The following is a 24,938-nucleotide window of genomic DNA, read 5'->3' as shown; positions in this document are numbered from 1 at the left end:
AAAACCTGGGTTTCAACAGGTATTTATTGAGTGGTTACTAGCTGTGAGGCCCTATAAAGTGAATTCCAGCAGCAACAATGATAAAATGACAAGGTCACTGAATCCAAATACTGTGTGTCATCTAGAGAGGATACAGACCTATAAATGAGGAATTATCACTCACTGGAATACTGGAGACTATATACAATAGAAAACAATAAGGGAGTAGAGAACCTAAAATCCTAGGTAGTTGAGTAAGTTGGGAAGCACCAGAGGATGTTTACAGAATAATGAATGCATGGGCTATAACATGGAAGGATGTGAAAGTAAGGGAGAAGGCAATCTAAGCAGAGAACGTAGTTCCCCAAAAGATGGGGAGATATGAAAGAACATATTTCCTGACCTGGAGCTATTAGGTTGGTGCAAATGTAATTGCGTTGTTTTTTTTTAAAGTACATTTGTTTTTGTTTTTGTTTAAAGATTTTATTGGGGAATCAAGGGAAGGGGAACAGACAAGTTGCTGTTGTTTTGTTCTTCAGTCTAGTTGTGGAGGATGTCGCTTCACTGGCCCAAGCTGGCACCATCATTGCACTCTTCCCGGGCGAGGCAGATTAGTTGCCAGCTGGACGGCTGCTCACAGCGGCTGCTGGCCACTCACGCTGGCTGCTGGCTACACAGAGTAGCTCATGGCAACCCACTGCAGCAGGGGACTGCAGCCCACGCCGTTGCCGGTGACTCCCGGCAGCCAAGCTCCAGGTTGAGCTGTTGTTCAGCATCTTAGCTGTAGAGGGCAGTGTCACTGGCCCTCATATGTGGGATCCAAACCAGGGTCCTCTGGCATCCCAAGCCAGTTCTTAACCAATGTGCCACTCGGCCGGCCCTAATTGCAGTTTTTTTATCATTATAAATAATGGCAAGAACCGCAATTACATTTGCACCAACCTAATATTCGGTATGACCTAAGCACAAAGTGTTGGTGGAAAGATGGTAAGAAATGGGGCATGACAAATAGGCCCAGGAGTTCATAAATCTGGTGACAAAGAAATTAATGAATCTTTAACGATGTTGTACATTATCGTATTTGTTCAATAGAAAGATCACTCTGTACAAGTGTGACTAGGTTAAGCTGTCGCAAGTCTAAAGGCAAAATGGAAATAATTCCACATGCTTACTTATCACACAGGCATATTATACATATTATTTATTGATATAAAGAGTACTCTGTAAACTTGCCCTCTGAGTCTCTAAAAAATCATATAATGTATTCATTTACTATCTGGGTACTTTCTTTAAACAGTTCCCTGTTATAAAATTTAATTATAGAAATGCTTCTGTCAAGTAGGCAGCCATCACTTAGATGACAGTGTGAAGTAATCACTTTTCTGGAGGTGCTATTTCCCAGTCCTTTTTAATTTTGCCTGCCTCTTTTACTGTTAGGCTCTTCAAAAATTAGTTCTCCCAAGTGGGAGTCCTCCATTATGCCCATCACAACTCTCTCGCTATATGAGTCAGATTATATCTTTGATGTGCTCATTGTAAGGCCCTATAGAAACATCTAAAAGCAAGCTGTAAATAAAACTGTATTGAGAGAACCCATCTCAGGATAAGCATTTATGCTCTGTGTGGTTCTCCAGAGCTGGCTCCTACCTGTGAGGTCAGGGATAATAAGACTTTCAGAGCCAGTAAGGGAGAAGTTCAGGGCAATGCCTCTGTACAAAGGCAGATGTTCATTTATGGCCATACCAAAACCCAGTAGAACAGGGACTGTTGTATTCTCCTGGAAACTGATTATTATAATTTTATCAACCCCTCATGTGTGTTGGCACAAATTATGCTGGTGACATGAGGGTAGGGAGAGGGTGGTGGAGAGGGTTAAGTGTAGAGAGAAGGGCAGCTGCCTGACAGAAGCAAGAAATGGACAAGGTATTGATATAATGGAGGAGGGACAGCTTTTATGATAATGCATAGACCTGAGACAGAAACGCCTGCTCATGGGTATCTGGGCCAAAGAGACACAGGTCTGGTTACTGCTAGACCGCGATGGCATGGTTCCAGAAAATGAAGAGGATTTTGCAGGGAATTCAATCCAAGCAGGATGTAGGAAGTGGAGCTGGATCTCAGCTACTGCAAATAGGCAGGAGCCAAGGAGGGAGTAGAACCCAGTCAGTTGTCTGGAAATGAGCAGAACACCCCTGCAGCTGCCAACAAGCTGGCAGGGAAGGGGTTGCTCTGGGGAGGGCCACGACTGTTTTTAAGCTGAGGACCTCCTATGTGATGATGAGGGAATAACCAACTTTGTAAAAAGGCCAGAGAAGATATCAGAGGAGATGTTTATGGTAAGATGGTGGGAAAAGTAGGGTTTAAAGATGAGAAAGCAATACATCAAAGGTTATAATACTTTCTGAGCTGCATAAGTAGGGTCTGTCTTGGGTCCACTTTTGAACAAAGCAGAGCTATAAATGAACAGTCAATATGTGTGATAATATGGTTCTAAAATAGACATGGTTAGACTCCACAGTCCACAAGTTTTCTACCATATGGTCCTGCTTTTCTTAAAGCGGAGAAAGAAAAGCAAAGTATAAGTTTGTAAGTATACTTTCAACAAGGGTAATAAAAAATGTTTATACACAGAAGCTCTTAAAAGTCTCAAGTAGAAATCTGAGGTTAAGTAGAGTTTTTGTAAACCCATCAAATTCCAACTTTGTTTAAATATAATCAGACTTTCTAAAAGAACCTCACGCCCCCATCCCCCCCCCCACCTTACAAAAACAGGATTTATATTGACAATTTCAACCTCAGCTTCATAAGCTAGATCTGCTGCCCTGAGGGCTTCTTTGCAGGTCTCCCTGGACAAAAGCAATTTACTAAAGTAAATATTATATCTATTTTCCCCCCAAATACTTCCCACTAAAAGAAATCTAAGCTGCCAAACATTAAAGTGATTACATTTATTAAAAATCTGAAACTCTATTTAAAAAATTTACCAAAATAAGCAGGAAACGTTATCCTAGGTATATGGCAAAATCACCAAGAGGTAGGCATCATAAACGAACAAGAATTTGGGCTGAATATTTTTCTTCCTATTCGCAAAAGCACACTTTTTTATGAAGAATAGGATGCACAAATGTACATATAGTTAGAAGTTGATGTTAACTACCATGTGGTTTTATGTTGGCATGAATTTAGTTGCTTCTGCCTCTAATTCCCAATATTTGATTTATCATTTCAGATCTCCAGCCCTGACGATGGTTTCGAGAGTAAATCTCTTTATGAAAGCTGGTTAGAAAAGGACCCTTCATCGGAAAATAAAAATTTTCCTAGGTAAATTATTTGTTTGTATATTTTCTACCACAGGATAAATGACGAATTTCCCTTTGCCCCTTGGTTGGCCAGACATGCAATTCTTAGATGCCTCATCAAGAATTGAAGGAATAGAGTCAGTGGAACTGTAACAGGTATATACAATGTCAGAGGGGAAGTAGATTGGAGGAGGGGGGGTGTTATCACTTCGTGAGGGGTATAAATGTCTAACATTGTTTTGTACACCTGAAACTAAAAAAAAAAAAAAGAATTGGAGTAAAGATAATCCTAAAGGATCCCTTTGTGCAGTCAGAACACCAAGTCTCTTAACCTATAATAGAGCAGATAGATCTAGTTTTACAAAATTTTAGTCAAAATTATTTTGCCACATTATTAGGTATTATTTTGCATTCTTGCAAAACATTGAATTGTATGTATTAAATACATTAATAGTTGATATAACTTCAAATGATAATGAAGTAAAAAACAAATGATGGATTATTTGCTTCTAAATTTATTAATGGGCATTATCGATAGCCACCAAATTATGTCTTTACCTATAATCAATTTAGATTTTATATAAGTATTAACTTACTTTTTTCTTCTTCTCGTTCATACAACAGAAGCTTTCCTGAATTTATTTTATATTTACTTTCTACTGCAATACTGTTTGTAAAACCAGCAGACGATGGTAGCAGTTTATGGCTTCATTCCATATTCCAAATACGCCTGTGAAACTTTAAATGTGTTTCCATTATAAAAGTTTCACATGCTTATTTAAAAAAAAGAAAAAAAAGATTTAAAAAGCATCCACTGTCTCAATCTCAAAAACGCCTCTAATAGTTTAGAAGTACATAGTTATATTCCTCATGCATATTGTAACTTTATAATCTGCTTTACCGACTCACCATATTATGGATTTTCCCAAGACATTACAATATATATAAAGTTTCTTGATTACATGAAAAGAAATATATTGTAATTAGATTTATTTTTGAAATAAAGCACATTTAGATTCTTCATGATCTTAAATACAGACTTTCTCATGCTCATTTTCTTACTAGACTATAATTCTCTGACTCCAGGGACCATATCTTGTTGTTTTCCCCTGTAAAGGAATACCATAAATGCAGAAAATATGGAAGAGAGCATAGTCACTAGGTTGCCATCTTTGTTGGCACTGCCAGTCTGGTTGTAGTAAATGCAGATTTAATAGATTTATCTCACCAATTTCTAGAAAATGACAGAAAAGTGCCTTGGGGCTGGTATACCTTTTTCTAATTCAATTATAAATGTGCCATGGAATTCCTTGCTATTCTTGGGACACGATTCATTGTCCCATCTATTTAACTTCATATTACTTATTTCTTCATTTCTCTCTCTGTCTCTCTCTCTCTCTCTGTCTGTCTCTCTCTCTCTCATATTCTGTATCTAGAATCAACAAGCTGGGATCTGGAAGTGATTTTGAAGCTTATTTTCAGAGACTTGGAATTGCTTCAGGCAGAGCCCGTTACACTAAAAATAGGGTAAGCCATTTTATTATTTTGGATACATGGTACCTCCTCCACATTCTTTTTATTAAACATTTTGTCATATAGTTATTTGGCTCAGGCACCTGGTAGACATGTGGCCTGTGAAGAATTTCAGGGACAAAGACAGATTGCACAACCCTTTGTAGATGGACTAGTTAGCAACTTGTGTTAGTTTGTGAATTTTCACTGCCAGGGTCATTCAATGAAGTGGTATTTACCAGAGTAATGACAGGGACTTAGCTGGTTGTCAGTACCAAGTAGTTCTCATCCTTTTCCTGAGGCAAATGTGCAGGTGGAGAATGTATTTTGGTTATGAGGAATGCTAAGCTAAGGTTGTTTATTGTTATAGCCCCTCTTCACATTCACATACTGCCTGTCATCTGTGTCCAGAGCTCTTGGGTAGGGAATAAAACAAGTTTCTCTTTATTGTTAACTCGATCCTGTTTTCTGTTCTGTGCTAACTGATTTGCACGATTGTTACTCAAACACATTGATGACATGCAAATGCCTGCATATGCCAACATATACCACGTTTGCTTGCTGATGTTATCAATTATGTCATAAACCAAAATGAACTCAGATTTGTCACAGATTTGAATAAGTTTCAAATCATAATGGCAATATACCAGCATCTTGCTTGTATGGAATATGCAGCCCTTGCAAATTTGACCATCCAGAATACAACTAATAGCAAAGTAAGCAAAAGCAGCTCCAAAATAAATGCATAAATCTGTATATTAATACTCATTACATTTAATACATAAAAGATGTGCTTCACCTCTTTCAAGGCCTGTTCACTTTTATACTCTATCATCACTCTGAACAAAAAGTTATGTAGCCTATAAGACAATGCAGATTAGAAGAATACTAGACAGGAGGAGAGACTGATACAGGGTTTCCTTTCAGTGATACTGAAAGTAAGAATGATAGCCTTATAGCAATGTAGAAGATAGGTAAAAATTAAAGCTAGGAAATGCAGACCTAAGAAGTAAAAAAATACTTATATAGAATACCACCATGTGATCATTTTTTTATAATCGTAGAACTTGTGTGCTTAAATACATAATCCTTTAACTATATAGATACTTAGCTGCCCAGACCTTTCATTCCCAATCAATTGATAGATCATTTTAAACTGTGCGGATATGAAATTGGAGTATGAACTCCTTATGGTCAGAAATACAATAAGGAAATTCTCAAGAAGCAGTATTTTGAATGAGGATTACATGAATTTTAAAATGAATAATGGTAAATTTTGAAATCACTGAAGATTTGGTGGTAGTATTTTAGTTAATGTTTTGGTTCATTGTGATATAACTCAAGGCGCCATATGGTTGTATTTTTTTCTGTAACCATTTTTATGATTATATAAAATATCATTTGAATATTTAATGTTCATCTGTACTTGGTTTCCCCCCCACACCTGTTTTTTTTTGTTGTTGTTGTTTTTTTAGAAAACAGATAAGTACAGCAACTACCCGGTATACCATACAATTTATGAGACCTTCGAATTAGTAGAGAATTTTTATGACCCCACATTTAAAAAACAGCTTTCTGTGGCTCAACTACGAGGAGCACTGGTTTATGAGCTTGCAGACTCTCCAGTCATTCCTTTCAATATTCAAGACTACGCAAAAGCTTTGAAAAACTATGCAACAAGTATCTCCAATTTATCCAAGAAACATGACCAACAATTGAGAGACTATGGAGTATCATTTGGTAAGAAATGACTGAGTAGGTGTTTTATAATCTTTCTTATCACCTATGCATACTATTTCATCGTAGAATTTATCCCTGCCTCATTAGTTCTGACTTCTAGAAAAAAACTTTAACATCTATTAAGAATGAGATGTAATTTGATACTTGTAGGATGAATGCATTTTGCTAAGATAGTGCTACAAACATTGGGTTTTCCCTATGTTGCGGCTTTTAAAAACACTTTTACTGTTGTAAGAACAATACTAGAAAAATGCAACATTACACAAAATTTGAAAACTAGAGAAAACCAATTCCACTACATATATCTTTTAGTGTTTGTCTACATGGAGGATCTTTTTACATAGCTTTAAGCATTCTTTCCTTGTATATCTGGTCATTTTGTGGTTGCTGTTCTATACCATGTATCGTCTACAAAACAGGGAGGACATACAGTGTAGTGTGGTGGCATTGAGCATTGGGTCTGGAAGCAGTTTCTGGTTCAAATCCTGGCTCTAATATAGTCAATGTGTGGCCTTGGGAAAGTTACTTAACCCATCTGTGTGTTAGTTTTCTTATGAGTGAAACAGTAAAAATAATATAACGTTTCCAAGATTGCTGTAGAGATTCAGTTTGTTGACACATAGAAACAATGGTGACTAACACTTATTGCTCATAAATGTTACCTATTATTACTGTAACCATTTTCTTGTATTATTCTGAGAGTATATATTCTTAGTATATACCAAAATTATCAAGTATGTACTGATTGTCTACTGTGTTATTTCCTGGGAGGTGTAAGAACGTTTAACATAGTCATTGTCCTCAAAGAGCTTAATGTCTCATGTGGGGAAGGAGAAGGCAAAATGCAAGGGACAAGTTATTACAGGGATACGCAGAGAATACCATAGGAGCACAGAGGCCAGTCATGGTTTTTGAATGTTATTATATAAGAACTAGTAATCTTCAGAAAGTTAATGATGAGCAGCAGGTAGTATGATCTGGAAATAAAATGAGGCAAATATAATTTAGAAAACTGTGTTTACATCGATGTGATGGGAGAATCTCTGCAATGATGGGGAAAATGAAGAGAGATGAAACTGGAGACATAGCAGGGCCTACCCAGCATCCAGTTCTCTTCCTAAACGCCCCAGTTTCCTTCTGGTGAAATTACCTTTTATAAATTTATGTAAGTCAGGGTCCAGTTGTGAGAGAAAACATGCAGTTACAGTGGAAGGACTCTGTATACAAGGTGAATTGATCCACCTGTTTACCTTCTAAAGAACCTACATCTCTATTGGTGACTCTCCACCAACTTTAAACATTCTTATGTGTTTTCTATCTTAAAAACATTTCTTCTACCTGATGTGCCCTACTTTTCAGTCGCTGAAAAAGAGCTTCAATGAAGGAATGAAAAAATGATGAATGGATGGATGGATGGATAATCTACACTCCCTGCCTCCACTTCTTTACCTCTCACTACCCAAACCACTGCACTGTCTCACGTTCCTACGACTTTACTGAAGTCGCTCTTGCCAAAGTTTCATTCACCTGTGTCACTAAATCCCAGGGACACATTGCGGTGCTTATCTGTCTTGATTTTTATGCTTCATTTGAAATTTAAAATTCTTTCTTCAACACTCTTTGTCCTTAACGCCCATAAGATCTATTAGTAGATTATTTGATTTGTACCTGGTTTAAAACAATAGCAACAACAATTAAAGTTTAAAGAATATCTAGGGCTAAAAAGACCTTGTTTCTTATATTGAATGTACTTACACTGAATGTACTATAGTATGTCCTCCAAAAACATTGTTTCATTCAGTGTAGTTTCAGTGTAACGTAGATAAAATGCCTTAGGAACGTAACTCTGGTTTCTATAAATTAGCCTATAGTAAAACTAGTTTTGTTAGACATGGTTTTGCTTCGAGTCACAGAACCTGTTGATGACATTGAGGACTTACTGTACTTATTAACAGTGTGAATTATATATGTCCCAGACGTTTGCAAGTTATTTCCTTTAGAACCAATTTAGCCATTTTCTATTTCCTACATTATTTCTTTGTTACAATATTTTCTAATAATTCCTATGGTTCTACAAAAAGGCTCAGGAGCAAAATGGTTTCAATATGTATTCAGTCACATCAGCCTGGACTGGGGAGAGCAGGAAAGCGAACCTCTGAACTATGAAGCACTTGTGCTTACTCATTTCCCTCCTACTTTTCTATTTTTAAAAAAGATTCCTTATTTTCTGCTGTGAAAAACTTCTCCGAGGCTGCCTTAGATTTTCATAGAAGACTTACAGAAGTTGATCTTAATAAGTAAGTTTCAAATATAAAGCTTCCTACTATTATAAAAGCAATTTGGTTACTAGAATGAACTGTGTACACTTATAAGCATTCAACTCTAAATCATTGGTACTCAAATTATGGTCTGCAAACTGGCAGCATCAGCCTTATTCTTATTTAATATTATTTTAAGATATGGCTCCATGGTAAGGGTCATAATTATCTGCTTCTTGTTCTCAAGTCCCATTGCAGTGAGAATCATGAATGACCAGTTGATGCTCCTGGAAAGAGCATTCATCGATCCCCTTGGTTTACCAGGGAGGCAGTTCTACAGGTAAGGAAGCAATAGGTGTTCCACTAAGAGACATGACATACCTCACTGTAACCAAAACCAGCATACCTGAAGTTGGCTTTAAACTATTGCCGTCAGATGAGTGGCAGGTAAATACCTGTACTGTTTTCCACCCGCGCGCGGTTGGGAGTTCTCAGATGAGGACAGCCAACTATATATGCGTTGATCTAGGCCATTTTATAAAAAGAACTGGAGCATCATGGATTTTGGTATCTGCAGGGGGTTCCCGGAACCATCCCCTGCAGATACTAAGGGTAGGTAAGTTTTGAGGAGTCAAAGTTATACATGGATATTTGAGTGTGTGGGGAGTGGCACCCTGAACGCCCCACGTTGTTCAAGAGTCAGCTGAAAACAGTTTTAGCCCTTCCTTCTCTGCTTCATAGTGTTCCATTTTATGGCTCATATGTATAATTTTTTAATTAGATTTTTTTTCCTCATTTACTATTATGAAAAGTACTGCCACAGGTGTCCCTGTATTTTACTTGAATGTTTTAATATCTTTATAATCAGTATCTGAGATTTCAGAGTCAAAGGATAAACATATTTTAAATTTAAGTGACAAACTGTCTTCTAAAAAGACTGCAATCTATTTTTAAAAATATATTTGGAGCTGTTAACCGGATATTTAAGACTATATTCTGAAGCCAGGGGAGAGGCAGGTTCAAGATTTGTGATTTAGTTCTCAAGATTTGTGAACTCAGTTCTTTCCATGAACACATTGAATCTATAGTTACATATGGAACACGTTACTCTGAAAACTAGCCACAATCAGGACAGAACTCACAAACCAGGAGCTTCTCCTTGAGAAGCAAAAGATTCATACCCCAAATTGGGCACCAACTATTAAGAAAGACCTGCATCTGAGAGATGACCCCTCAAAACACTTGGCTTTGAAAACCAATGGGGCTCACATGCATGAGACCCAAAGGACTGTAGCAAACAGAGAAATGTCTCTTCAACAACTCATGTGGACTCACTCGCCACAGGGCCCAGCACAGAAGAAGCCCTTTGAAAAGCGCCCAGATTTTATGTGAGAGAGATTCATTTGCTAATCTTAAACACTGCCCACAGAGGCAGGAGCCTGCTGGGACAGGCTGGTAGGTGCCATTTTCACTTCTCCCTTTGCCTTGCTAAAGCTGGCAGGTGTCATCTTTTATTTCCTTCTACTGGTGGATGCCATTTTCATGCTCTCCTGCCGAGCACCAGTATCTCCTAGAAGGGAGCTTTTATCTGCATCTAGTGCCCTGGATTTTACAGATGCTGCCCAGGGGAGTGCCCCTAGATGGTGTGGCTCTGTAGGCCATGGGGGTTTGTGTTCCTGGGTCCCACAGGACTGTAACAATCAGAGACACAGTTCTTGGCCTACCATCACCCCCCAGTCTTCCAGAGAAAGCCTATTTGCTTGTCGAGGAGCTTTGGCCTGAGATTCCTGTTTCTGGTCTGGCACTTCTCGAAGCCTAGAGAGTTGCTCTCAAGGACTGGAGGCCAGTGGAAGCAATCATGCTTTCCTTCTGCCTCACACTAGCTTGATTTATCTCCCAGAAAGAAGGTTACACCCTTGTCTGGCAACCCAATTTTTGCAGCTGCTACCAGGGGACACCTGTACCTTGTCTGGCTCTGGTAGCCAGTGGGGCTTATGCTCACAGGTCCCATAGGACTGTAACCAACAGAGAAAAAGTTCTTAAACAGCTACCACCCTCACTGTACAAGGGACAATAGACCCAGGAGCTCAGTCTTCCAGTGAAAGAGGTCTATAAGTACATCATCATATTTACAGCCTGAGGGACATGTTTGCAATTAAAGACACATCTAAGGGCTAGCTGTAAATGTTACCAGACATGTTGGAGGGCTGGCATTGTCTTTGTGCTCCGCCTCTGTTGTGTTGCTAAGTTGCTAAGTATCTCTTAGAGAATGCTCTTATACTTGTCGGGTGCCCCAGTTTTTGAAGCTGCCCCCAACTCCCAATTAAAGACAAAGAATCTTAACAGCAGCAAGACAAAACAACTTGTTAAATACAAGGGAAGCCCCGTAACTCTATCAGCAGATTTTCAGCAGAAACTTTGCAGTCCAGAAGATAGTAGCACAATATATTCAAAATTCTAGGAAAGAAAAAACAACAAAAAACCCTTCCAACCAAGATACTCTCCCTAGCAAGGTTAGCATTCAGAATTGAAGGAGAAACAGTGCTCCAGACAAGCAAAAACTAAAGGACTTCGCCACCAAACTAATTGTTCAAGAAATAGTAAAGGGAGTTCTTCAAGCTGAAAAGTAAAAGGGCTAAATAGTAACAAGAAAATATATGAAAGTGTAAATCTCACTGGCAAAGGCAAATATATAGTATAGGCAATAAATTAATCACAAAGCTAGAATGAATGTAGGTTATAAGACAAAAGTAGTAAAAATAACTGAATAATAAAGGATATACAAGACAAAAAGTGGTAATATGTGACATCAAAAACATAAAACCTATGGGGGGAGGGGCATGGGAGAGCATTCAAATTTGTTTTCAACTTTATATAGACTTTTATAAGTGTAAATTGTCATGTAAGCCTCATGGTAACCACAAAGCAAAAACCTATAGTAGATACACAAATGCTGAGAAGGAACTCTAAGCATATCACTAAATCAAGTCATCAAACCACAATAGAAGCAAGAGAAGAGAGGAACTGCAAAGCAGGCAGCAACCAATTGACAGTATGGCAATAATTACTGTAAGTTGACTAAATTCTCCAATCAAAAGACAAAGTGCTGAAAGGATAAAAAATATAAGACCCATGTGTATGCTGCCAACAAGAGACTCACTTCTAATGTAAGGACACACACAGACTGTAAAGTGAAGGGATGGAAAAAGACATACCAAAAGAAATGGAGTGGCTGGACTTATATCAGACAAAATAGACCAAGTCAAAAGGAAGACACAAAGCAGGACACTATATAATAATTAAAGCGTCAATATATATATGAAAAATAACCATAATCTATATGCACTCAACATAGAAGCCCCTAAATATATAAAGCAAGTAAAGGGAGAAATAGTATTACAATAATAGTAGAGAACTTCAAGACCACACTTACATAAATGGACAGATCATCTAGACAGAAAATCAGTAGGAAAACATCGGCTTTAAATGCATTAGACTAGATGAACTTTAAATAATATATACAGAACATTCCATTCAAAGCAACAGAAAACATTTTTCTCAAGTACACATAAAACATTCTCACAGATCATATATTGGGCCACTTAACAAGTTTAACATATTTAAGAAGATTGAAATCATATCAAGCAAATTTCCTGACTACAATTGTATGAAATTAAAAATCAATTACAAGAGGGCCGGCCGAGTGGCGCGATGGTTAAGAACTCGCTTGGGATGCCAGAGGGCCCCGGTTCGGATCCCACATATGAGGGCCAGTGACACTGCCCTCCACAGCTAAGATGCTGAACAACAGCTCAACCTGGAGCTGGGCTGCTGTGAGTCGCCGGCGACGGCGTGGGCTGCAGCCCCTGTGGCAGTGGGTTGCCATGGGCTACCGTGTGTGGCCAGCAGCCAGCGTGAGCGGCCAGCAGCCGCAGTGAGCGGCCGTCCAGAAGCCGGCGACTGATCTGCCTCGCCAGAGAAGAGCGCAATGATGGTGCCAACTTGGGCCAGTGAAGCAGCGTCCTCCACAACTAGACTGAAGAACAAAACGACAGCAACTTGTCTGTTCCCCTTTCCCCAATTCCCCAGCACTGTTCCCATCCCCCCAATTCCCCAATAAAAAAATCTTTAAAAAAAAATCAATTACAAGAAAACTATAAAATTCACAATTATGTGGAGAATAAAAAACATGCTAGTTCACTTATTTAACTTACCACAATACACTCTAGATCCTTCCATGTTGTCACAAATGGAAAGATTTCACTCTATTGCTGCATAATATTTTGTGTGTGTGTGTGTATAACATTTCTTTATCCATTTATCGATGGACACGTAGGTTGCTTCCATATCTGGGCTATTGTAAACAAGGCTACAGTGAACACAGGGGTGCATATATCTTTTCAAATTAGTGTTTTCATTTTCTTTGGATAAATACCCAGAAGTGGGATTGTTGGGTAGTATGTTGTATCTACTTTTAGTTTTTTGAGGAATTTCCATGTTCCCATAGGGGCTGCACCAGTTTTCAGTCTCACCAACAGTGCACAAAACTTCCTTTTTCTCCATGTCCTTGCCAACACATTATTTGTTTACTTTTTGATAATAGCCATTCTGACAGATGTGAGATGATATCTCACTGTGTTTTGATTTGCATTTCCCTGATGATTAATGATGTGTTTAGCATCTTTTCATATGTCTGTTGGCCATTTGTATGTCTTCTTTGGAGAAATGTCTTTATTATGCTAAGTGAAATAAGTCAAGCAGAGAAAGGTGGATACTGTCTGGTTTTACTTCTATGTGCAATCTAAAAACAATAAAACAAAACAAAAACAGACTTGTAGAAACAGAGACCAAAGGAATGGTAACCAGAAGGGTGGGGGAATGGGTGAAAACGAGAAGAGGAATATAGTCAATAATGTGACAAGTTTGCATGGTGACAGATGATTGCTAGAATTAGTGGAATTATCACATTGTAAGGTATAAAAATGTCAAATCACTGTCTTGTACATCTGAAACTAACATAAGCAATATAAGATTGTATACCAACTATATTTAAATAAAAAATAATTTAAAAAGTAAAATGTACCACAGGGACAATAAAAAAAACCCACTATGCTACTGAACTAATGGGCCAATGAAGAAATCAAAAGACAAATAAAAAAATACCTTGGGACAAATAAAAATGGAAATATAACATGCCAAAATCTCTGGCATGCAGCAAAAGTGGTTTTAAGAGGGAAGTTCATCGTGCTAAATGCCTACCTCAAAAAAGAAGAAAAATCTCACACAATCTAACATTACACCACAAGGAACTAAACAGAATAACGAAGCCCAAAGTGAGTAGAAAGAAGGAAATAACAAAGGTCAGAGCAGAAATAGACACTAAAAAGCCAACAGAAAAGATCAACGAAATTAAGATCTGGTTCATTTAAACAGAATAAAAAATACAGAAACCTTTAGGTAGGCTCAAGAAGAAAAAGAAGAGCTCAAATAAAATCAGAAATGAAAGAGGAGATATTACAAACGATACATACCACAGAAACACAAAGGATCACAAGAGACGACTATGAAAAATTAATACCAATCTTGTCAAACTCTTCCAAAAAATAGCAGATGAGAAAACACTTCCAGATTCATTTTATGAGTCCAGCATTACCCTGGTACAAAAACCAGACAAAGACACTACAGGTAAAATCAACAAAGAAAAAAAAACTCAGACAATAGTTTAGTGGTTACCAGTGGGCCAGGGGGGTGGGGGATGGTAGTTATCTCCTAATGATACTTTGATGGGGGGTTAATACGTAAACTATATAAAGAACTCATACAACAAAAACCTGATTAAGAAATCGCAAAGGATCTAAATAGACATTTTTTTCTAAGAAGAGTTCTAGTAGCCAACAGACACATGAAAAGATGTTCAACATTACTAATTATTAGGGAAATGAAAATCAAAACCACAATGAGATGTTACCTCTCACTTGTTAGAATGGCTGTTATCTATTGGGTTGTCGGAAAACTCATTATGTAATTTTTCTATGTTTTTCGTTGCAAAAATGCGTCACGACTTTCACGACAACCCAATAAATGATAAGAAATAACAAGTGTTAGGATGTAGAAAAAAAGGGAGCCTTTGAATACTGTTGGGATTATACACTGGTGAAGCCATGAAACAGATTATGAAGGTTTCTCAAAAAATTAACAATAGATCTACCATGTGACCCAGCAGTTCCACTTCCAGGTAATTATTTTGAAGCAAACAAAAACACTGATTTGAGAAGATACATGTACCCCTTTGTGAATTGCAGCATTATTTACAATAGTCAAGATATGGAAACAAACTGTCTATCAATTGATGAATGGATAAAGAAATGTGATATATATATATATGTATATATGTATGTATATATATATATATATATATATATATATACAGGTAAAGATGTAGATATATAGATATAGATACACACAATGGAATATTCTTCAGCCACAAAAAAAGAATGAAATCTTGCTATTTGCAACAACATGGATGGACATGGAGGGCCTTATGCTAAATGTCAGACAGAAAGAGACAATACCATATGATCTCACTTATACATGGAATTCAAAACAAACTAACAAAAAAACCAAGCTCGTAGATACAAAGAGACTGGTGGTTGCCAGGGGCATGGGGTGGGGGTGGAGGGTCCCAAATGGGTGAAAGTAGTCAAAAGTTACAAACTCACAGTTCTAAAATAAGTCATGTCATTGGGATGTAATGTACAGCATGGTGACTCTAGTTAATAATACTGTACTGCATATTTGAAAGTTGCTAAGAGTCAATCTTAAAAGTCCTCATCACAAGGAAAAAAAATTTGTAACTACGTATGGTGACAGATGTTAACTAGACTTATTTTGGTGATTATTTGGTAATGTATACAAAATTGAATTATGTTGTATAACTGAAACTAACAATGTTATACTTTCATATCTCAATAATAAAAAATATAATTTAAATAGTTCATATTGCTGTGTTTCAGTCTGCAGTGATATGAAAATAATTTTTCCCTTCCTGATTGTAAGGATTATTTTCTAAATACATACAAGTCATATTTATTACATACTCCCACTTTTGCCAATTACTCCTTAGAGAAATGTAGCTATAATACTAATCTCTGCCACCCAGAATTTTTCATTCCTTTAAAGAGTAACTCATTTCAATTTTTTTCTCTTGATCTGGCAATGCAGATCAGGTTAAAAACAAACTTGTATATTTTTTAAGAATATGAGGTAAAAAATTTTCAGTATATGTACTGGATCAATGCCATTTTCCCCTTTTTTTTTTATGTCACCACATTAACTTATTCAAAGGATGAGCATGTGATTTCTCCAATGATACAGAAAAATATTTGACTCTTGATTACTTAAAAACTAAAACAAAATAAAACATTGGGCCGGCCGAGTGGCGCATTGGTTAAGAGCTGGCTTGGGACGCCAGAGGGCCACGGTTTGGATCCCACATATGAGGGCCAGTGAAGAACAAAACGACAGCAACTTGTCTGTTCCCCTTTCCCCAATTCCCCAGCGCTGTTCCCATCCCCCAATTCCCCAATAAAAATCTTAAAAACAAAACAAACAAAAAAAACCCCTGTCCTTCCTGATCTCTCCCCTCCTTGCTTTACAAAAAATAAAAAATAAAAAATAAATAAAACAAAATAAAACATTACCTGAGACTAGGGATAGAAAACTTGGAACTTCCTTAATTTCTTTCCTTTTTTTTGGAACTTAATTTCTTTCCTTTTTTTTATTAAAATTTATTGGGGTGACAATGGTTAGTAAAATTACGTAGGTTTCAGTGTACAATTCTCTAATATATCATCTATATATCACATTGTGTTTTCATCACCCATAGTCAGTTCTCCTTCAATCGCCATATATTTGACTCCATTTACCCTCATCTACCACCTCCTCCCACCTTACCCTCTGGTAACCATTGAACTATTGTCTGTGTCTATGAGTTCAAGACAAACTATTGAAGAAACAATGCCCTTTTCAAGTTCTGTTATTTCATGAACTTCAAGAAAAGAGAGATTACCAGATATGTAGTGTAATAAAATTCTCCTATCACTTAAAATTGATAAGTATTGGATTCAAAAGTCAGTAACCCAATGTGTACACATATATGTATTATATGAGTGTGTATATATGATGTATTTATCATAAAATCATAATGTTGAGGTGTATATATGATGTATTTATCATAAAATCATAATGTTGAGGTTAGTAATGAATGAATCAGGGAAAATTGTACATATTTTAAAATGTGTTTACTGTAGAATATATTTAAAACATTCATTTTAAAATTCAGAAGTATAAATGTGTATTGTAGAGTAAATAGCATTCTTGAAATTAATTTCTACAAACTTAATTGAGTTGGGGGTAATCACAATACATCACAACAATCGAAATAAGTATTTTCTTCAATATCCTTCATTGAACACATTTTATACATTATAATACTCCTCTGGTCATTTTTTTCTCTAAGGGAATTTCCATAAATTAATTGCTATATAGTAGGCAAAATAATGGTGTCTTCCAAAGCTAAGCATTTGATAATAGCCAGAACCTCTGGATATGTTAGGTAACATGGCAAAGGAATTAAGGTAGCAGATGGACTTCAGGTTGCTAATCAGGTGACCTTATGACAGAATTTTTTCCTGGATTATCAGGGTAGGCTCAATCATTTAATCACAAGGGTCCTTAAAAGTGGGAGAGAAGCAAAACAGCAAGTTAGAGTGATGCCATGTGAAGAGGCCTCACTCTGACCTGCTGTTGGCTGGTTTTGCTGATGGAAAAATGAGGGAGGCCTGTAGAAGCTAGAAAACAAGGAAACGGTTTCTCCCTTGAAACCTCCGCAAAAGAATATGGCCTTGCTGATACCCGGATTTTAGCCCAGTGAGAGCCATGTCAGACCTAATTTACAGAACTGTAAGATAATAAATTGTATTGTTTTAAGCCTTTTAGTCTGTAGTAAATTGTTACAAGAACAATAGAAAAGAAACACACTCTGTAGAATATTAAATAAAACTTACTTTTCTTGTAAACATCAAATGGAATAAGGTATCCTGAAGTCTTCAAAAGCTGCATTTGATTATGAATATATGAAAACATTTTCATTATGCACTGAGGGAAAAGTTGAGGATAAAAAGGATTAAGATAGTCTAAATAGAGACTGTAGTCTAGTCTGCTATGGTTCTTGATACCTCTTGAAAATTCAGAAATGTTCATTGTGGAGGGAGATGTATTTTTATGATACACTTGAGAGCTAGACCAGAGTTTGAGCTGTTACAGGGCCAGGATAATTTTTGGGGTTTACCATTCACGAAAGGGTATTTGATTTGGTTAAACATTGTCCATTGTCATATTACCTCTTTTAGTTAAAAAAAAAAAGTTACATACAGTGGGTATACAATTTTATATTAGTTTCAGGAGTAAAATATAGTGATTCAACATTCAATCATATATTCTTTATGAAGTGATCACCACAAGTCTGGTATACATCTGTGACTGTACATAGCTATTACAATATTATTGACTCTATTCCCTGTTACCATTTGCCCCAACCCCCGTCACCCTGCTTCCTTCTGGCCACCATCAATTTGATCTGTTTCTGAGTCTGTTTTTGTTTTATTTATCTATTTATTTATATTCCACATAGAAGTGAAACCATACAGTGTCTTTCTCTTATTTCACTTGGCACAGTACCCTCTAGGTCTATCCATGTTATTGCAAATAGCAAGATTACCTGCTTCTATCTGAGAGAATTGCGGAAAGGATTTAGCCTCAGAACAATAGCTAATATTTACCGAACATTCATTAAATGTCAAGTTGTACTGAGTGGTTTCCATCCATCATTTGATTCTCACAATAATCTTTTGAGAACAGTACTACTATTCCTCCCATTTTACAGATGAAGAAACAAGCATAGGGATGTTAAATAACTATCATAAGGTAAATGTGATAGTGCTCTCATTTTAAAACACAGGCATTCTGACCCCCAAACCCACTTAGTGACTGCTCTTAGGCAGAGCCTGTTATTTCAGTTCTTTTACACACATGGGACAAGTTGAGAAGTTAGGTATTTTGCCAAAGACCACAAAGTTATTAGATGCCAGGTCAATGAATCAAACAAGGCTTGTTTGATTCCTGTATCAATTATTTTTTACAACACTCTCCCTTTCCAATTCTCCAGAAGGAGGCAAGTATACTAAAGAATACCAGTGACCTGTATCTTTAATATTTCAACTCACATGTAGGTCACAATAGTAATGCTTAAAAACAGTGTAGCACATACATTTGTTTTGTTAGAAAGATCCATTTGAGACCATATTAAGATTTAAAAGCCAAGAGTGATAATCCTGATGTACTTTGGGGAAATCTAAGTGATTAGCATTATAAATTTCTCTTTGATTATTAATACTGACTTAGCGTTCCATATTGTCTCAGACAGTATTGTCTTATGTATCTTGAAGAAGCTGTAAGATTTGAGTGTTGGACCTAATTCCTGATAGTGCTGTTTAATAAAATATGTCCCCTTTTGGAACGCAGAATCCCACACTTAATGAGGAAAGAAGTAGCTTGATCTCTTGGGCTATTTAGGAGATGACGTTGGAAATCTATTGCACAGCTTTCCTTCTAGATCAGAAATTTACTATCTTTGTGGGCAACCCACATATAACTGTTTTACCTTTATGGAATGCACTTCATTATCCTTATCATTTATGACATTTTGGGAACACAAGCCTCCTTAATTACTGCTTTTTTAATGTCTGAAGAGTGCTGTTATTCTTGTTAAGTCTTTTTTTTTTTTTTTAGATTTTTTATTGGGGAATTGGGGGAAGGGGAACAGACAAGTTGCTGTCCTTTTGTTCTTCAGTCTAGTTGTGAAGGACGTTGTTTCACTGGCCCAAGTTGGCACCATCATTGCGCTCTTCCCAGGCAAGGCAGATCAGTCGCCAGCTTCGGGACATCCACTCACAGTGGCTGCTGGCTACACACGGTAGCCCATGGCAACCCACTGCCACAGGGGCTGCAGCCTACACCATCGCCGGCGACTCACGGCAGCCCAGCTCCAGGTTGAGCTGTTGTTCAGCATCTTAGCTGTAGAGGGCAGTGTCACTGGCCCTCATATGTGGGATCCAAACCGGGGCCCTCTGGCGTCCCAAGCCAACTGTTAACCAACGCACCACTTGGCCGGCCCGTTTAGTCTCTTAAAAAGGCAAAAAGATAATTTTTTCCAATCTCCTCTCTCTCTAAATATACGAGCCATAAAGCATACATGTTATCACAGTGGATATCCAGGCAGTTAGACGACTAATGCACACACAAGAAGCTAGTTCCATTCTAACTATGTGGGTTGGCAATATATGATTCATGAGACACATCTTAGCAAATGCATATTGTAAGCGCCTTTCTTTGCTAAAAAATTATACCATTACATAAGTGTCTCAAGTTATATATGTCTGCATTTTGGAGTAACAAAAGTGAATGCCAGGAGGAGACAAAGAATACTTAATGTAATAAGATGTGGTCTAACAAAAGGGAATGAATAAAGAAAAAGCATATAAAAAGTAATATATTCTTTAGCTTAACCTGCATTCTTTATGGTTTTTGTTTGTTTGTTTTCTAATAGGCACATCATCTTTGCTCCAAGTAGGCACAACAAATATGCTGGAGAATCATTTCCTGGGATCTATGATGCTATGTTTGATATTGAAAATAAAGCAGACCCACGTTTAGCCTGGAGAGAAGTAAAGAAACACATTTCTATTGCAACCTTTACAATTGAAGCAGCAGCTGGGACTCTGAAAGAGGTGATGTAGTAAGGTCTCAGCCAAGTGGCTAGCCACTAAAAGTGTTACTGCAAATCTGAGGATAAAATCCGTCTTTGTTTTTGATCTTTCTTTTCATGTCATGTTTTATTTTAGACTTCCACCTTGTTCATCTGCAAAGAATTGTTTTTTTTCTTTTTTTTGGCTCATTGAAAATTTGTAACTTCATCACCAAAGTGTTAAACTAATAAAACTCCACTCATGTGACAAAGAGACAAAGTAACTGAAAATTTCCTAAAATAAATTATGACAAGGAACTTGAATTCTCACACTACTGATAGTGATAGATATGCAAAATGGTATAGCCAGTTAGGAAAATAGTTTGACAGTTTGTTATCAAGCTAAACATATACTTACTCTGACTCCAAAATTCCACTTCTAGGTATTTACTAAAGAGAAGCAAAACACGATGACAAAAAAACCTCTTCTAGGCATGCTTCTAGCACCTTAAAGTGGATGAATTCAACAGATGAATGGGTAAATTGTGGTATATCCACAATGGAATACTATTCAGCAATACAAATGAAATAACTGCCAATACATGAAGTATTATTGGCAGACATTGTTGATGGAAAGAAGCCAGACACAAAATACCTAGCATATGATTCTATTTATATGAAGAAGAGGCAAAACTAATCTATGGTGTTAGAAATCAATTAGATCAGTGATTGCCTGGGGCAAGTAAGGGGCAGGGAGGAGATTGACTGCAAAGAGGCAAACTTTCATGGGATAATAGGAGTTTTCTGTATCTTGATGTGAGTCATGGTTACACAGCTATATATATTTGTCAAACCTCATCAAACTATAAACTTAAAATGTGTGAAAATTTGATTACCTTCCCTCCAAACAAAGAAAAGGCTGGCAGGCAAACCAGTATAGAGAATTTGTGTGTGTGTGTGTGTGAAATCACTGTGGACTGCAAATCGTAAAAAAAAAAAAGTGCATATACATACTTTTAATAAGTTCACCTCTACTGAATGATGTATAAGTCTGATAGGTGAAGAAAATAGTTGACATAAACCTGCATATGCTGACTTCTCTAAATCAAATTATATATAAAACTATATCAGCATCTGTCAACTTTTATGCAGAGCCTAATAACTCAGAATTATGGGTAAACTAAGACAAAAGCTTCAATAAGCTTGGATGTTCAATTACTTAGCCAAAAAAGTGTTAAGAATCAAAAATTAAAAGAGCTCTTATAGGTAGGCACGCTAACTACAATTAAGAAGTGACAGCTCAAAGTTGACTGCAAGGAGAAACTACCCGTGCTACCCTTGCTTGCTGACCAATAAACCAGTGGGAAAACTTAGTTTAGAGATAAACACGTGCTATGTGTCTCAATATTACCAGAGGATATCTCACTGATTCCCCACAATAAAATAAATGGGAGGCATAGCAATGACCCTGAGTCATCAGGATAAATTTTAAATATAACCCATTCATTCTGCTTAAAGAGGCAATAGAGCACTCTGCTTTATAAAGCAAAATACACCCAGTTTTAAATTGGATTGTTTTTTCGTTGTTGAGTTGTATGAGTTCCTTATATATTTTGGATATTAGCCCCTTATCGGAGGTGTTATTTGCAAAAATCTCCCATTTGGTTGGTTGCCTCTTTAATTTGTCGATGGTTTCTTCTGTGCAGCTTTTTAGTTTGATATCGTCCCATTCATTTATTTTAGCTTTTATTTCCCTTGCCTTTGAAGTCAAATTCATTAAATCGTCTTTGAACCCCAGGTCCATAAGTTTAGTATCTATGTTTTTTTCTATGCAGTTTATTGTTTCAGGTCTTATGTTTAGGTCTTTGATCCATTCTGAGTTAATTTTGGTACACAGTGACAGGTAACAGTCTAGTTTCATTCTTTTGCACATGGCTTTCCACTTCTCCCAGCACCATTTATTGAAGAGGCTGTCGTTTCTCCATTGTATGTTTTTGGCTTCTTTGTCAAAAGTTATATGCCCATATTTATGTGGGTTTATTTCTGGGTTCTCAGTTCTATTCCATTGGTCGGTGTTTGTTTTTCTGCCAGTACCATACTGTTTTGATTACTGTTGCTCTGTAGTACAAGCTGAAGTCAGGGAGTGTGATACCTCCAGCATTGTTCTTTTTTTCTTAGGATTGTTTTGGCTATTTGGGGTCTTCTGTGGTTCCATAGAAATCTGATGATTTTTGTTCCATTTCTTTAAAAAAAATGCATTTGGGATTTTGATGGGGATTACATTACATCTGTCTATTGCTTTGGGTAATATGGCCATTAATACTCACAGACACAGACAATAGTTTAGTGGTTACCAGAGGGTAAGGGGAGAGGAGGGTAGTAAATGAGGGTAGAAGGGGTCAAATATATGGTGATGGAAGGAGAACCGACTCTGGGTGGTGAAAACACAATGTGATATATAGATGATGTATCACAGAATTGTACACCTGAAACCTATGGTATAACTTTACTAACCATTGTCACCCCAATAAATTTTAATTAAAAAAAAAGCAAAGTACATTATTGATAAAGTATAAGTACATTTATAACACATGTAAAATTACATTTTTGTAAAAATTGTTTTAGCAAATTAGGGATTTAACTTCAATACCATACTATATATTTCCTTAGTAAATACTTTATTTTAGAGTAGACCGAGGAGTAACTGTATGTTAACTTTTGTTTTGAAGCATTATGTTGTAGACAGGATATTGGGTTGAGACCCATGAGTCACTTTTCCACTATCCAACTGAGTAAATCACTACATATTTCTGGGCATCAGTTTCCTCATGAGTAATGGTTTTTAAGGTTTCCTCCAACTCTATTATATCATTTCTAAAAGGGACAAAAGTTCATAAATCTAATTATGTTCTTCCTGCTGGTTGCTAAAAACAGCATATGTGATTGAAAATATAAGTTTGAAGGAGAACAGTAACCTTTGCAACTTAATGTTTCCTTTATCTGGTAAACTATTTTGTTTTTATCATCTTTAATCAACAGTTGATCATTAAAACAGAATAAGTTATTATGTGGCATGCACTATAATCAATTCAGGACATTAGAGACAGAATATGTGCTACCATATGTTCAATGTGTTTAAACTATTTTTTTTTAAACTTTTCCCCCCAGGACTACTTATTGTATGAGATATACAAAGGTAGAAACAGAGGGATAAAGAAACAAGAGATACAAAACAACCAGAAAGCAAATGATAATAGGACATTAGTAAGTTCTTATGTATCAAGGACTTATATATCAAAGACTAAATATAAATGGATTGAGTTCACCAATCACAAGACACAGAGTGGCTGGACGGATTAAAAAACAAAACAAAAAAAGTATACAATGCCTACAGGTAACCCATTTCAGTTTTGAAGACACACACAGGCTCAAAGTGAAAGCTATTCCATGCAGTGCAAACCAAAAGAGAGTGGGCACTGCCATACTTTTTTCAGACAAAATAGACTTCAAGCCAAAAATGAAAGGAGACAAAGAGAGTCATTATATATTGATAAAAGGGTTAATATACCAAGAAGATATAACAACCGTAAATATATACATACCCAAAATATATTAAGCAAATACTAACAGATCTAAGGGAGAAACAGACAATACAATAATAGTAGGATTCTTCAATACCTCACTATCAAGCAGAGATAGATCATCCTGACAGAAAATCAACAAGGAAACATTGGAATTGAAATACACACTAGAACAGGGGTTGGCAAACTGCGGCTCCTGAGCCACATGTGGTTTTTGGGTACATACATGTGGCTCTGAAATAAAATTGAAAATGAAAATAAAACTATCATAGTTTCATTGATAAAATTTCTAAAGGGTATTATTCACATAATGGTGATTTCATTTGTTTTATAGGTCTTGCAAAACTTCAAGGGACAGGATTGGCTCTTCCAGGGATCGCAAACTTTTGAGACAGAAGAGCCAATTTTGTCCCTCACAACAATTTAAAAATTATTCAAGAGCCATAAATATATTTTTACATAATCACCATTACGTGAACAATATCCTTTAAAAATTTTACAAATGAAACTATGATAGTTTTATTTTCATTTTCAATTTTACTTCAGAGCCACATGTACATACGTACCCAAAGAGCCGCAGTTTGCTGATCCCTGGTGGCTCTTCCGTCTCAAAAGTTTGCCAACCCCTGTTCTAGAACAAATGGCTTACCACACATATTTAGAATATTCAACCCAACAGCAGCAGAATACACATTGTTAAGTGCATATGGAACATTTTCCAGGATAAGTCATATGATAGGGTACAAATCTCAGCAAATGTAAGAAG

The 24,938-nt window shown here is 36.7% G+C and overlaps 1 protein-coding gene across 3 annotated transcripts in view; it reads left to right on the top strand.

Annotated features, from left to right (window-relative positions):
- NAALAD2 (N-acetylated alpha-linked acidic dipeptidase 2) overlaps positions 1–22,200 on the top strand; it is a 52,574-nt gene extending 30,374 nt beyond the window's left edge. For 2 of the 3 annotated variants that reach the window (XM_019628294.1, XM_019628295.1), the window contains exons 14-19: positions 3,209–3,300; positions 4,715–4,805; positions 6,266–6,530; positions 8,746–8,827; positions 9,036–9,128; positions 20,454–22,200. In XM_019628294.1, coding sequence (XP_019483839.1) covers positions 3,209–3,300; positions 4,715–4,805; positions 6,266–6,530; positions 8,746–8,827; positions 9,036–9,128; positions 20,454–20,643 — 813 coding nt within the window. In that variant the 3' untranslated portion in view covers positions 20,644–22,200. Of the gene's footprint in view, positions 1–3,208; positions 3,301–4,714; positions 4,806–6,265; positions 6,531–8,745; positions 8,828–9,035; positions 9,129–20,453 lie in introns of those variants that run through there. The other variant, XM_019628296.1, reaches the window with a different exon arrangement.
- Positions 22,201–24,938: the final 2,738 nt, after the last annotated feature.

Source organism: Hipposideros armiger, unplaced genomic scaffold (genome assembly GCF_001890085.2).
Source record: "Hipposideros armiger isolate ML-2016 unplaced genomic scaffold, ASM189008v1 scaffold_780, whole genome shotgun sequence".
In the NCBI taxonomy this organism is placed as follows: domain Eukaryota; kingdom Metazoa; phylum Chordata; class Mammalia; order Chiroptera; family Hipposideridae; genus Hipposideros; species Hipposideros armiger.
The sequence above is the reverse complement of the archived record's forward strand: the minus strand, read 5'-3'. Positions and strand labels throughout refer to the sequence as shown.